The sequence below is a fragment of the Crinia signifera genome, chromosome 3 (assembly GCF_055691185.1).
Source record: "Crinia signifera chromosome 3, ASM5569118v1, whole genome shotgun sequence".
Classification (NCBI taxonomy): domain Eukaryota; kingdom Metazoa; phylum Chordata; class Amphibia; order Anura; family Myobatrachidae; genus Crinia; species Crinia signifera.
The window spans coordinates 53,586,394-53,602,399 of NC_139219.1; the positions used below are offsets into that span (position 1 = coordinate 53,586,394).

General features: G+C 43.0%; 1 protein-coding gene across 2 annotated transcripts; it reads right to left on the bottom strand.

Moving 5' to 3' along the window:
- Window positions 1-1,048: 1,048 nt before the first annotated feature.
- Window positions 1,049-15,736, bottom strand: SNRPB2 (small nuclear ribonucleoprotein polypeptide B2). 2 transcript variants are annotated; one of them, XM_083175817.1, is made up of 7 exons: window positions 15,600-15,736; window positions 14,613-14,696; window positions 9,496-9,668; window positions 6,706-6,846; window positions 5,229-5,270; window positions 3,526-3,614; window positions 1,049-1,378 (listed from the first exon to the last, which is right to left on the bottom strand). In XM_083175817.1, exons 2-7 carry the CDS (start codon window positions 14,674-14,676, stop codon window positions 1,219-1,221), a joined length of 669 nt encoding a protein of 222 aa, XP_083031943.1. In that variant the 5' UTR covers window positions 14,677-14,696; window positions 15,600-15,736; the 3' UTR covers window positions 1,049-1,218. The 2 variants fall into 2 exon arrangements, with proteins under 2 accessions (XP_083031943.1, XP_083031944.1); XM_083175818.1 differs by lacking the exon at window positions 15,600-15,736 and adding an exon at window positions 15,421-15,578.
- Between the last annotated feature and the right edge of the window lie 270 nt (window positions 15,737-16,006).

A 16,006-nucleotide genomic window follows, 5' to 3' on the forward strand; every position in this document is an offset into this window, starting at 1 on the left:
GTATATCCTCACCATCTTCAGGGGTGACTGGCTCTCTGTAATTCATAGTTTTATAAATGGCGTTTAGAATACTTTCCACATTGTCAACGTGAAATGTTCTTCTTTAATCTCTCCCGACTCATTCGATGATACCTCGTCCACATCCTCTAACAATTCCTTTGAGGAGACTTCCTCATAGTTGAATCCAGCCTGATCACTGGATCTTTTGTTGTAACTCCAAAAATTCCTCTTTGGACACAAACTATTTTTTTCATCCAGCCTAATAGGATTTTAGGCTGTTCTGGGATGGGTGCGGGGCAAACATCACATAGATCAGAATAAAAAAAAAAAAAAAAAAAAAAGCACACAAGATCGAAGGGGGAGGTCCTAAGCAGGGATTTATACCTGAATGGGGAGGTCCTAAGCAGGGATTTATACCTGAAGGGGGAGGTCCTAAGCAGGGATTTATACCTGAAGGGGGAGGTCCTAAGAAAAAGACAGCCTGTCTAACTGAAAAGGAGAGGGATGAAACCCCAAGGTCTTGGCTGCCATAGGGATCATAGAACAAAAAATAATTGTCCGATCCGTCTATTAATAGGTGCAAAGGTTTCACACAAATCAATACATCTACCAGTAAAAATGCAACAACTGTGTAAAGTTAGCTGCCTGCATTTGCAAAACACTGCATTGACAAGTGGAGACTTGAATTAATTTTAATGCCTGGAAGGCGAAACACTAATGGTAGAATTAATTTGATGACCAAAAATGTGAAAAACCAACAGTGCATGGTTTTCAAACTCAATCAGGGGGTTGAAAAATGGGACAGATTACTATAGAAATCACTGAATACTTTCTTCTCACCCTTATAACAAGTCTGTTTTACCTAAAATAGTTATTTTTAAGAAAAAAAAAAAATTCACCAGGAATTGCTTTGGCACGCACTGAAAAACTTCACACCCAATTGAATTCCACCCTAACAATATGAAAATCATTTCATATGTACGAATAGCCTTTAAGAGTTGACACATTTGATAATAACTCTCCTCTACAAGAGACTGACACAAAACAATTTAAAAAGAAAAAAAACAAAGACATTTATTCGTACAAAATTACTATCAGCGTGAATTACAGACAACACGTGTAATCCCTACTATAAATCGAATGTTGCAGCAGGCATCGTATGTCCTTCAAACAATACAAAGTCATAAATACAGCAAGTCCAATAATCCCGTATAGGTTTCACTTTTTGGCATAGGTGATCTTCATAGCATGAGATGGCGTAATCTTAAATCCTTGAAGTGCATCACGCGCAGAACCTGCCTGGTTGTCATCGTCAAACTCTACAAAGGCAATATCATGTCTTCCAGGAACCAGACGCACTTCTTTGAAGCCAGGAAACCTTAAAAGGGAAAAAAACAATAAAGAAATAATTACATCACTTGGAAGCAATACAATGGTAACTTAGATTATGGTATCAGAGTGAGACATAAAACTCAGTGAAAAGTGATATTTTGTATTACTAGATCTGCTGATCTCCCTCACGCTATGTGTCAGTAAAACCAAATAAGTATACAATATCCTCATTGTGGGTTAGATGCATCAAGCTTCAAAAGGTGATAAAGTAGATAGTGATAAGTAACCAGTTCCTACTTGACATTTTTCAAACCCAGCCTGTAACATGATCGTTAACAGCTGATTGGCTGGCTGGCTGTTTATCACTCGATCTCCATTTTGTCACTATTTAAAGCTTGATACATCTGAGCCTTAATGGATTCAAATGGTGACATGTGCACTAGTTTCCAACTTCAGCCAACAAGGTTGACCATGTCTAGGAATAAGGGGCCTAATTCTGACCCATGCGCAGATCTCCAGAAACTGCTACTTGGCGATTTCTGGAGATCTGGGCATGCCCCGTAATTAAAACCGTGGTCGACACACTGTTGAGGATGGCAGCATGGTGCTTTGTGGGAGCGGTACAGCTTGTGGGAGCGGGACTGCCGCAGAGACTGCATGATGTCTCACGCAGATGCTGCGACCTGAAACATGGCCAGCTTGCTCCTAGCTTCACAGCTAGGCTGCACCTCTGGTACTGTGCACGCGCTTCACTGTGTAGCGAAGTACTTGCATCTACTGATGTGGCCGTAGGGCGGCACCGGGCATGCAGGGAGACCTTGCCCTGTGCTGTATGTTAGCATGGGGAGTTGTAGTTTAGCCAATCCTCGCTACAGATGGAGCTGGTGTTGTTCAGCACCGCCAGTCGCCGGAAGGGGGCACACACACACACGAATTGAGAATTGCTTTTTCTAGGTACTCATCATTGATCTAAGAAAGTGGTTCCCAAACTTTGAGTCACTGCACCCCAGATTATCAGAATTATTTAATAATTTCACAGCACCCCAAGGTGTAGTACATTCTTTTTATGGTACTTGTTTCCTAGCACGGCGCCCGTCGGGTTGATCGCATGCCTTAAGTTTAAGGTACATAAGGCATGCGATCGACGCGATGGACCCGATTTTCTGTCAATCACCAGTTTATTTGCCGGTAAAAGAGAAAATCGCGTTGATCGCGGGCCATTATAATGGGCCGCGATGCGCCCGACGCGATCTTCCCATAGAAAATAATGTTAAATGATTTTTAAAGTTAAAATCGCGTTGATCGTGGGCCATTATAACATACATAGAGAACAATGGGCCAATATGGCCAATTTCTCACTGTATATGGTTAATGCCCCCCCCCCCCATTGTTAAAGTCACCCCACAATTGACGCCAACCCTAAGCGTGGCGAGCGGTGGCGGTACACATCCTCCAACCTTTTCATACCTCCACTATCCACATCGGCGTGGAGTTGATTTTAAGTGTGGCGAGCGCAGCGAGCCCGAAGCGTGGCGAGCCCCGCGAGTGGACGCATATACCTGTGAAGTTATGCGCAGGGCTCACCACACTTTATAAAATCAACTCCACGCCGACGTGGATAGTGGGGGTATGAAAAGGTCGGAGGACGCATACCGCCGCCCCTGGCGGGCTCGCTGCGCTCGCCACGCTTTGGGTTGGCATCAATAGTGGGGTGGCGTTAACAATGGAGGGCCATTTCACCCATCAGGGGGGGTTTTGGGGCTTTTTACATTGAAATCAATGTAAAACTGGGTCTCAGGGACCATTTTACATTGATTCCAATGTAAAAATCGCGTCGATCGCATTGCATGCGATTTGGTTGGCAAGCGATGCGATCGACGCGATTTTTCCGACCCGATCAATACAATCAACATCACGGGCGCCGTGCTAGGAAACAAGTACCCTTTTTATATATTTTCCTTTGCTTCTGTTTGTCCACATATTTCATGACGGGCAGTCAACACCACTGGTTTTTCCATTTCATTGACCATGCATGTGTTCCAAGGCACCCCAGGGTGCCACAGCACACCATTTGGGAACCACTGACCTCAGATACACAAGTATAACTATGCAACAACAATACTGCAGTCTTATGCTGCAGACAACTGACTAAAATTGGAAATTAATGATTGAAAAAATATTTATAATACTTACTGGTTAAATAACATGGAAAGCATCATTTCATTGGTCTCTTCTGGTAGATTATTCAAGAAAAGGATGTAATTTGGCGGGTTGTCTGGGACCTAGTTTTGTTGCAAGGTTAAAATACAAAATCAATTTAAAACGCAATTATAAACAAGTATTCTAGTTCTTGCAAAGAACAAAGGATCAAAAATGGTTGAGATTACGGGGTATTCAATCTGGCGTCAACACTGTTGGGGTAGCCCGACAGCCGTGACCCGGTCCCGTTCTCGGCCGGCTTGACGTCCGCTGGACAGGTGGGATTCAATGTCCCTCCTGCCGAGTGCCGAAAGGGGGGCGTGGCTGCGAGAAACAGACGTTAATCGTTGAGCTGTGGCCGGGAGCTCGACAAATACCGGCAGAACGGGCCCAACTGTTTGTAAAGTCAGGCCCGTTCTGCTGAGATCCATGTTCAATGCTGTTGGGGAAGACAGCATTGAATAGGGCCTGCTGCTATTTCCACCATTGGGAATAGCGGCGGGAGATTGAATACCCCCCTATACCTAAAGGATAAAAAGGGGCAGTCTGGATGGGCCAAGTGGTTCTTATCTGCTGTCAAATTCTAGGTTTCTACAGCAGCTACAGGGGATTAACTCATTAATATTGACACTGAAGGGAAATTTTTTTTGTAATGTATATCTTTAGTGGCAAAAATGGGATGTTGGCCAAATATGACAATAGGATGCACAATTATATGTACCATAAGTTTTTTTACCATTCCTGTGTGTGTAAGATTTTACACTCAATCACAATTTAAGCAATAGTCAATAAACCCATCAAGCTATCAAAAATAACTGGCGGAAGTTACTGATTATATGAGCATATAAAGCAGAGACTTTCTATTTCAAAAGATTTATTGGTACTTATGTAGTAGCCAGACGCCCAATTAGCATACGTACGGCACCATAGGGAAATCGCATGCGATTTTTTTTGCAAGCGATGCTCCTATATAATTTATTAATTGCGCTCTGGCCTTGGGTGGTAAGATCAGATCGCATCGGATGGCACCGCACGATTTTATAGGGTGCCATGCCATTTAATTTAGTATACACTTATCTGACATACATTGTGATTTAGGGACCCCCACCCTAAAGGGCGGTGAGCGCAGCGAGGAGTGGCGGAACCAGTCCTCCCTACCTTTTCATATCCCCTCTATCCACGTCGGCGAGGAGTTGATTTTATCTAGTGTGGCGAGCGCAGCGAGCCCGAAGCGTGGCGAAGGGACGCGGAATACATGTAACGTAATACGCGTCCGCTCGCCTCACTATATAAAATCAACTCCACGCCGCTTCGGGGTGTCGTGGATGGGGGTGCGTAAATCACATTGTAGGTCATAAGTGTATACTAAATTAAATGGCATGGCACCCTATAAAATCGCATGCGATTTTAAGTCCGGTGCGATCAGATCTTACCACCCAAGGCCAGAGAGATGTGAATACATTACATAGGAACATTGGATCGCATCGCATGCACAAAAATCGCATGCAATTTTCTTACGCAGAATAGCCCACGAAGCTATTTGCTTAGTGGGCGCCTGGCTACTACATAAGTACCGATTTATTATGTGTAGAGTTTTTTTTTATAATAAAAATATCCATTAAAACAGGAGTAATTTTTCTTTGAGACACTAATTTGAAAGAATAATTCGTTCACAGTGACCGATGCTGCCGCCTTACCTGTTGGTTCTGTGCGCCTCCTGGTGAGGTGGTATCCATTTCCTGAAAATATAACAGGGAGAAGTTGGCACACAAACCACAGTATAAAGGCCTAGTTTACAGCTGCTCAAGGAGTGAAAGCAGTATTTATAGTGTTCATTCTAGCACCCGCTATCTTTGGAAACCCATGCAGTTCCTCTTCCCTGCCTGGGGTGTCGCTGTCTGCTGTGGTGTTTCTAGCACAGGTCTGGTTTGCATATCAGTGCTGATATACAGACCACACTGTGCTAGAAGCACTCCAGCAGACAGCGACACCCCAGGCCGGGAAGAGGAACTGCATGGGTTTTCAAAGATAACGGGTGCTAGAATGAACACTAATTTATACCAATTAACAAAATGGTGGAAAATCAGGTGCACCTGGCCAGCAGTTATCCGATAGCTTCTGACGGGCACGCCAGCATTACTGAGGGGGGCAGCAGAAATGTGCAGAGAGCATGGCTAAATCTGGTACTTTTTACACACAATCAGCACTCAAAGACAATGGGAGCCCAAACTAATCGCATGCTGCAGCATATATATAGGCGATAGGCAATTATGAAGGGTATGGGTCATAGGATCGATACTATGAAGGTCAACATACATTGACCACTAGAGGTCTACAGGCTTAGGTAAACACATGACATAGATCGACAGGGTCAGAAGGTCAACACAAACATTAGTTCGCAATGGGAAGGTCGCCAAAGGGTCAACATGACTTTCATGAGTTCTACACAATCCCACCTGTTTCCAGACAGAAAACAGGACCTGCTGGGCATACTTGAAGACTGTAAAGCAGGGATGGGGACCCTTCGACCTTTGAGCAGTGTTTGAACTACACATCCCAGCGTGCCCTGCTAGTTTTGCAATGCTAAAACTGTTGAAGAGCATGCTGGGATGTGTAGTTCAAAAGCTGGAAGGCCAGAAGTTCTCCATGCCTGCTGTAGAGTATAGCCTCTGGATTATAAAACTAATTGGAAACCCAGCTAGGCAGACTTTGGGGCTTATTTACTAACCGAACGCCCTTATTCAGATCTAATCGCAGTACAAATTAGCTCTCAAATGGACAAAACCATGTGCACTGCAGGTGGGGCAGATGTAACATGTGCAGAGACTTAGATTTGTGTGCGTTATTTTGTTCTGTGCAGGGTAAATACTGGCTGCATTATTTTTACACTGCAATTTATATTTCAGTTTCAACACACCCCACCCAAATTTAACACTCTGCACGTGTTACATCTGCCCCGCCTGCAGTGCACATGGTTTGTACTGTGATCAGATCTGAGTAAGGGTCAAAGATGCGAGTCACAGTGACCAATGTACAAAGAAAGCTATAGCTTAGTGCAAATGTTGTCACTTAACCCATTGTTAGTATAAGAGACCTACGGAGACCTAAAAGATAGCTAATATGTTGTACAGCAGCACAGACACACGTGCGTCATTACAGATTCTCATCACTCACTTGTGCAGGCTTCTTATTCGCAGCATTAGCCATTTGTTCTTGAGCTTTATTTTTTTTCTTCTCTTTCTTCTTCTCTTTATCTGCAAACGTTCCCCGCATCTTAGATATCAAATCGGAGTCAGACTTTGCATACTGAATGCGCTGCAGGAGACAACACGTGGTTACAACAAAAGAAGCTGTATGAAGAGACCTACCCTTCTGGAAGGCTGAGAGTCACGTCAATTCATTTTTAGGCACCACCAGCATCCCAACATTAACATAAATACGTAAACAAAAGAAATAAAAAAAACTAAAAATAAATCAATCTCTGTTGCACAGACCAGTCATGAGCAGGAATGGAAAAAGGACTTCGGTCCCCCTCCTGATGAGTCCTGCTGGGAAGAGGTGAGAGTATTGCCAAGTGCTCGATCTCTACCCAAAACAAAGACTTCCTATAAACCCTATGATAGATGGTACTATACTACTAAAAAGCTAACCAAATTACTTCCCTCAGCTACCCCGGTGACCTGCCCACACAGTTCCATTTTGGAATAAGGTACTGAAGTCTTAAAATCTTTATCCGGCCTTCTGCTATTTTTGGACCCATGGGTGTTCCTGTTGACTCTACGTCTACCTGATGTTGATCTGCCCCTAAATAAACTATTCTCACAGCTAAAGCCATAATAGCTAGGAACTGGAAGTCATCCACTATCCCTTCAATCTCCACACTACTTAGGTCTGGTTTAATGCAAACATGGATAGAATCATTTATTATTTACATGACTGACCCCACAAATATGAACTGGTCTGGGCCCCTTGGTCACTACAGATGTCTCCAACTCCCAACATCGGGTAGTAGGATTGGTACCACCTGTCTCGTTTTGGAGAGCTGGATCTGGGTCCTCCCACCGGACGCCTTTCATTTCTGTCCAGTAAGTTCATGTTTTTTACTATCATGACAGATTTATTCAGATTTACACCACATTGAAGTAGCGACTTGTCTGAACCACTTTCTTATTTTATGCAAGATGAACGTTTTCTTTTTATCAGTGTCGCCCCCACTCTTTCATTCTCCCTTTCCTGTGTATTTATTTCCCCTCGCTCTACTTTTCCTTCCCAATAGTTATTCTACTGTTAGTTTATCTATTTACATCTTACTAGGTGTTTAAAAAAGAGGTATTGTTGCCTAGGAATCATCATATTTACGTTCCTCTTTATACAAAAAAAAAAAGAAAAAAAAAAAAAAACACCATAACCATTAGTATGGGTATAAATAATCAAGCAAAATAACCTGTTTAACCTTTTAAGACTCCCATGCCCATTTAAATGTTTTTTTTTTTTTCTGGAGTTACTAGGACATTATTCATCTACATTACCAGCGTCATCCCTGTGATACACCCGAAAACATGTACTGGGTCACATGATTAAAATTCTGACATCAGAACCTGTAGGGAGGGATTCAATTCTTGGCAATAATCTAGTGGTGTGCGCCCCCTGCTGAGTGTTTATAGGTAGGGATATTTACTGGAGTCATTTATTTATTGCTCCGATCAGACGCCCTTTAGCTGCAGTCACATTTTTTCTCGCAGCCTCCGGAAGTGCAAGAAAAAAAAAAGTGTTTAAAAGTCTGTAGTTTGGCCATCCAAACACGGTCTCTTTAGATGCAGTTAATGCATTGACAGCCCTGGGTTCCGCTGTACAAAGTGGCTAAATCTGGCGTGGCCAGGCGCATTAACGACTAATCTGCATCTGTACAGAGCAACAATTGAATAGCTACTATACTACCCATTAGTACAGATGACCAGCAGGGGTCATGCGCCACAAGTGTCTGCTCAACTGCACAAGAGAACATAATAGAATAGCAGAATAGTATCGAGAAGAATTTCCACTTCTATTATGATAGCTACCTTTGAGTATAGTAGTAATATACTTCCCTCGAATAGTAAAACTTGAAATGAACATTACTCGTTGAACCAGTGATATATATATATAATAAGCTACAGGAACCATTATGGAACATAAATTATTGGAGCAACAATTGAATAGTTACTATACTACCCATTAGTACAGATGACCAGCAGGGGTCATGTGCCACAAGTGGCTGCTCAACTGCACAAGAGAACATATGCAGAATGGTATCGAGAAGAATTTCCACTTCTATTATGATAGCGACCTTTGAGTATAGTAGTAATATACTTCCCTCGAATAGTAAAACTTGAAATGAACATTACTCGTTGAACCAGTGATATATATAATAAGCTACAGGAACCATTATGGAACATAAATTATTGGATAGTCCATAAATGCACCCCAAAACCAACGTTACCTTTTCAGGGCTACGTAGTAATGGTGAGACACTAGGACATGGGCTCCGAGAACAGCTAAAGTGTTCTCTCTACTGCCAGACCCAGCTGAGCTACTGCACTTCCGCAAGTCAGAAACAATTGGAGGGGTATACGACTGCTAAAGTGGCCAAATATGACAATCTCTAGCCAATTATACATTTTTAGGGGTTGACCGTCTCTACAGAAGCCTAATGGGAATGTATGTGCAGGCGTCAAGAGGGAGACCACAGCCGACCTCTCTGTAATATACTACAGTTCTCCCTTGTTAATTAGCCCCAATGCACAAAAATTAGACTAGAAATAGGCCCCTCTGTACGAATTTGATTAATCTGGCAAACTTTTACACTAAAAGGCTGCACATAGGTAAACCCAAGGAATACATCTACATACACCTGACAAACCATAGTCATATAAATGAGCTTTTAAGGTTCTAGTTGAAGGTCTGAGGCAGCAGGAGGTCTTGTACCATTGGTTTATCATAAAACGGAAAGCCTTGTAATTGCCGTAATGCGTTGGTGGCTGACGCAAGCTCCTTAAAGATGACAAAACCCTGTCCTCTCATCTTCATGGTCTTCAGCGCCACTATGTCCATTACATGGCCAAACTGGGAGAATAGTGCATACATCGATCTCTTCAGCTCTGAGAACAGACAAAATCAGAACAGGTTAAAAGTGTGCGTTTACATATAAATACACACATAATAATGTAACAAATTAGTCGCAGCACATAGAATCTTCATGATAAGGTTACAACTGGTTAGTTCTAACTAAATTGAGAGCAGAAAAAAAAAAGAAAAAGATAAATTTCGTGTCAGCTGTTCTCTCCTGCAGTATACCCTTATACTCCCTGCGGTCGGCGTCAAAACCGGAGAATAAACCAATTGTTCATATATGTAACGCATCTAAACTCCTCATAACCAAACATTGGAAATCCTCACAACCCCGACTAAAAATGCACTGATTAATAGGCTACGTTATATCTCATCGATGTAATATTACTTCCCTTTTAAATAATACTGTATCCAAATATCAGCAGGTTTGGAGTCCATGGTTTGTTTTCAGCAATGTATGTCCATATAGTAGATCTCCTCTTTAGTATTACATTATTTTGTTTAGAACCAATAATATCCTCCTTTACTTTTTTCTGCTGCCCATTTTCTTATTTTAATTTAAATTTTTTTCCTATTTTCTGGACGGATTTGGCTCTTGATAGTTACTATTAACGATACAACTTGTTCTTTTTTTCTCTTTCTCTGATTACTTCTTGTTTGGTAAAAATGTATAAAACGTGTTTACTACATGATTTCAGTATCAACCTATTTTCATGTAGATATGTTTGGATCTCGTCTGTGATCCTCAGGTTAATTGTTTATATATTATGATATGCTACTTTTTTATTTAGTTATATAAAAATAAACGGTTAAAAAAAAAAAATTCTCTGTGGCTGGAGACAGCACAGCAGCTACAGGGATTCAGTATGAAATCCCGGCGGTCGGGATCCCGGCGTTCAGAATCCCGACCGCCGAAATCCCGACATCCCCGCCGAAATCCCGGCGGTCGGGACCCGGTGCCTCGCTACGCTCGGCACGCTAATTTATTCTCCCTCCAGGGGTGTCGTTGACCCCTGGAGGGAGAAAGAGTTGGGTTTTCGGCGACGGGATTCTGAACGCCGGGATCCCGACCGCCGGGATTTTAACTGCATCCCAGCTACAGACTGCTTGAGAGTTCTGGGACCTGCTGCATGCAATTCTGGGTAACAATGAAGGAACTCAGTCTCACCAGGATAAAAAGATGCTGAGAACAAGTTAAACTCATTTGAGGGTTTTCTTTTGTAAATACATTTTTTTTATATGTTTTAAAAAGGTAAAATAAAATGAACTGGATGGAGATAACTTTAATGTTAGGATTAACCCCTTGAGTGGTGGGTTTTACTGGGGCAGGATTAACCTACCAATACAGGTTTGAAAACTTTTCTGGATAAAACCCAAATGGAGTGGTACCTGGTAGGTGTTGGTTTGTAAGGTGCCCCACCACAGAGGCAGTGCTAGCCCACTCTCCACCACCACAAACCAGGATTGCAGTCCGGACCAGCCCAACAGGACCCAGCTTTGCTCTGTGACCCCGCACTCCATCTTTCGGGCACCTTACAAACCAACACCTACCAGGTACCACTCCATTTGGCCATTTGGGATTTATCCAGCAAAGTTCTCTTCCATCTACATCCAATGGACTGGCCATAACTTGGGCCGACCACTTGTACCTATGGACTATACCATCATCACATTTGCCTAACCAGCCAGGAGTGGTAACTATTGTTGTATCTACATTTACTGTTGGGCCTACTAGAAACGGACTCTCCTTTATCGCTGCTTTAGTGTGGAAGTGGGGTTCATCTGTAATTCTACCTTGATTTTAAAATGTTTTAATTGTGTTATTACACTTACTAAATATATTGTGATGAACATCCAATTTTTATTTAAAGGTACAGCGCTGCATTTTCCTTGCTTAATACATTACAGGAGTAACTGGCCTGTTTCCAGCAGCTGCTGAGAGACCACTCATTTCAAGCACCCCCTTATGCTGGCCAAACATCAGACCAACTTTTCTCCAACCATCCAACTAGTTGGTTGGATGGAATAAAAACCTGGTACTGGATAGGAGCAAATGCAATTTGTAATTAAGTCATTTGTTTTCCAAATCGGAAAATGGACAACAACTGTCCCGCAGACAATGTACTGTAGTTGGACCTATTTCATTTAAACAATTTCACTGAATGTTTTTGTCCATGAGTTTGTGAGCAAATTGCTTATTGGCATTTGCGCCCATACTGGACCAGATTTTCAGTCCAACCAACCATCTAGTTGGATGGTTGGAGGAAAGTTGGTCTGATGTGTGGCCAGCATTAGTTCCAACCTATCCCAAGGTTGGCTCTAGACCAGGGCTGGGCAACACCGGCCCTCCAGATGTTGATGAACTACACATCCCAGGATGCCTTGCATCAGTTTCAGCATGGCCACATAGCAATACTAATGCAAAGCATCCTGGGATGTGTAGTTCATTAACATCTGGAGGGCCGGTGTTGCCCAGCCCTGCTCTAGACAATCCTTTTCTTTTGTGTAATTCAGTTACTACTGGATACAACTAAGTGTTTTTTTGTTTTTTTAATCCATTAAAAAACATTAACCTATTATATAGAGTATCCCGTCACAGAAAATAAGTGCCAAATATAGTTCATTATATAGTTGGTTATTAAAGGATAGCAATTTTGAATCATGAGAGCTCAATCTAAAAAAAATATATATTAAACTACAGAATACAACTTTCTCATAGTTCTATGCTGTGGAGTAAACATTTCCATCATTACGGAGCATATAATCTGAATAAGACACAGTGACTTTAACTGGGAAAAGTCATTGCTTTGCCCTCCCTCCCCCCCCCCCCCCCCCCCCCCAAAAAAAAAAAATCAGCTTATTCCTTCAAAGAAGCCTCCTTCTAACTAGCAATTACCTGTAACAACGTAAAACCGCTGAGGTATAACTACAAGTTCCAGCACTTCCATAAATCCACACTGAGCTACAGGCTGCCTAACCCAGGTATAGATACAAGAAATTCACCCAGAATATGTCATTCTAATAATATAATGACTGGGTAGGTCAAGGCCCTGAAACCAAACAGCAAATAACATGCCTCTACTGTGATTCTATGGATCCCTATTTACTGTCCTTGTGGCTGGCACTTTCAGAGACCACAACATCCAGCTAGAACACAAGTAAATGAACGAGATGCAGGATAGAAACCTACACAAGCAACCAGGGAAACAAGGAAAATTCTTATGTGCGCACGCTAACCTTAGGCATTTCTTTGTAAACCACTGCACTTATCTGTATAAGGTATAGTCAACCTGTATTCATGTCAGTCATTCAAATTATTCCAAAAACCATGGTTTCCAGAATGTTTGTTGCTAAAAGCACTGCTGGGGACGTGACATGTAACTGGCGCTGCTGGGGACGTGACATGTAACTGGCGCTGCTGGGGGCCATGATATGTAACTGGCGCTGCTGGGGACATGATACGTAACTGGCGCTGCTGGGGACATGATATGTAACTGGCACTACTAGGGACATGATATGTAACTGGCACTACTAGGGACATGATATGTAACTGGCACTACTAGGGACATGATATGTAACTGGCACTACTAGGGACATGATATGTAACTGGCACTACTAGGGACATGATATGTAACTGGCACTACTAGGGACATGATATGTAACTGGCACTACTAGGGACATGATATGTAACTGGCGCTACTAGGGACATGATACGTAACTGGCGCTACTAGGGACATGATACGTAACTGGCGCTACTGGGGACATGATACGTAACTGGCACTACTGGGGACATGATATGTAACTGGCACTACTGGGGACATGATATGTAACTGGCACTACTGGGGACATGATATGTAACTGGCACTACTGGGGACATGATATGTAACTGGCACTACTGGGGACATGATATGTAACTGGGGTACTTGTGTAGTTTCACAGCGGCAGGCTACGCTACGTTTTCAGCATAAGCTAAGTTGTCAGCGTAGCCCAATGGCTGCCTAGTGTAGTAAGCGTGGTGTCCCCGCAGCAGCCCTGCATAGTGTCCCGGGGACATGATATGTAACTGGCGCTGCCGGGGACATGATATGTAACTGGCACTAAATAAAATAACAGATTCCGATGGTTTCCCCATCAGAAATACCCAAATCTGTTTGCTGCAGTTTTCGTAAATGTGCCCTTTATATAAATTACCAACCCAATAGATGCGCACACATTTCTACAGAACACGTACTACAGTTGTTACAAAAATTACTGCAACAATTTATCAGTAACATAATTCTGTTACAAGCGCCAATCCAGGACGTCAATAGATTCACCTACCACTTCAATAACTACCAAGATCTTCATCACATAGGAATTCTGGTGCCCAGCTTCATGCATGCACACAGATTACACCTGGTTACCTAAAGAACAGTCCACACATGGGGTGATTTCAGATAATTTTCTAAGCGATCTGACTAGATTGCTTAGAAAATGCCCCTACATCGCTCTGTGTGTAGAGGCCATAACAATGCTATCACTGCTTGTCAGATTGCCAGTCGGGGCTAATGTTCTCAGAGAGCACTGGTCCCTACAGATTGCTCAGCACACATCATTTTATCACTCAGGTCATGAATGAAAAAAGCTCAATTCCAAACTAAAACTGTAAATATAGCTGAAAATTGAGAGTATTACATACTGGTGGCATCTGCTTCTATACCTGTAGGTTACACCACTGCCCTCAAACCTATTTCCACTCCTGCTAACAATGATGCTGAATGCATGAAAGAGACAGTCCCTGGTTTGCCTCTGGCTTGAGACTGCTCTAACCACAAGAAACACAAGTATGCATCTGGCAGTAAAGTTGATGTAAGAAGTGGATGCTGGAAGTGGAAGGGCAACCTCTACTAAAGTATGTTCTAAGGACGTGAGGAAAACGATTAACATTTATAGTCATAGTTTAAAAAAAAAAAAAACACTTGACAGTTTCTTACCATCTTTTTTGACTTTGTCATTCAAGTTGTTAATGTAAACGGTGTGATTTGGCCGAATATCCATTTTGCTGCAGTTATGTAGAACTGTAATAATAAATAATATACAGATTATTAGAATAGTAGTATAAGACATCTTGCGCGATTGGCAGTCACTTTGAACAAGGTCATACAATTATTGATCTGGTGTTAGGAACCCATTCTTTTTTGCGCAGATCGCACCCAAATAAAACAGGGTTATCTGTGCAAAATGGCTAAACTCCAATATTGGCTGAGACCCAGCGAGGGTGGTGGCAATGGCAAGTGAATACACACACACTTGCCGATTCCTGGTGTGTGGGGGCCGACGGTCATGTCGAGACCACAGCCTGGCCGTCTTTTAAGAGGACCTCCCTCATCTGAACATGCTCGGGAGAGGTTCGTTAACGATATTGAGTTCACACACTAGACGATATTGTGAATAATATTGCCTAGTAAAATTTCCTCTATACAATATTCAGTGGAGAGGGAAGAACAGCATTACTATGGGGTGGTGGACTACTGTAACAACCAACATGCATCTCTATCATACTTGCCTACCTGATCCTCTCCATACGGGAGAAAATGCTCTGTTTCTGGGCTTCCCTGGTAATGTATAATTGCCATCACCTGTGGGGAGCTAGGTAAAGGTATTTCAGCACAGGTGATGGCAATCATACAGTACCAGGGAAGTCCAGGAACAGAGCATTTTCTCCCGCATGGAGAGGGTCATCTAGGCAAGTATGAATTCTCTATTCAGCAGAGCTATCAATATCCGAGGAGGCCACCGTACCGAAGTCCCGCGCCCGGAGCACCAGAACACAGCACCCGCCTACACTATACCCGCTCCCCCCGGAGCCCTGTGCACAGTACTTCCGCTACCGCACTTAGACCACAGGAGCACGGTAACAGCCACCGGAAAGAATTTCGTTAGCCACATAAGTATACAACGTAATTGCCTCCACTACTTACCGGGAACACACGCTGCCTGTCGCTTTACGGCAACGCGCTGACGTCACGTACCTGTTTACAGCAGCGGCGCCGTCGTTTAAGGGCAGCGTGCCTTACGTAAGATGGGCAACTGGTGGCAGATGCTGCGACTGACATCTTTGTTTAGGGAAGCAAGGACGGCACTAGGGTGCTGATGATGATGTTGTGCACTCAGTGTAGGACTATGGTGGTGCTGCTGCTGCTGCTGCTGGTGCTTCTGCTGCTGCAGTGTGCTGAATTATAATATACGGTCTCATGCAGAGAGGAGATGTATCCTACTTACAGGAGGCTTAGATCCCATATACAATAGACGTAGGCATGGGCAACCTGTGGGTCTCATAGCTTTTGTGAAACTCAACTCCAAACATGCCTTGCCACAGTTTTGCTAT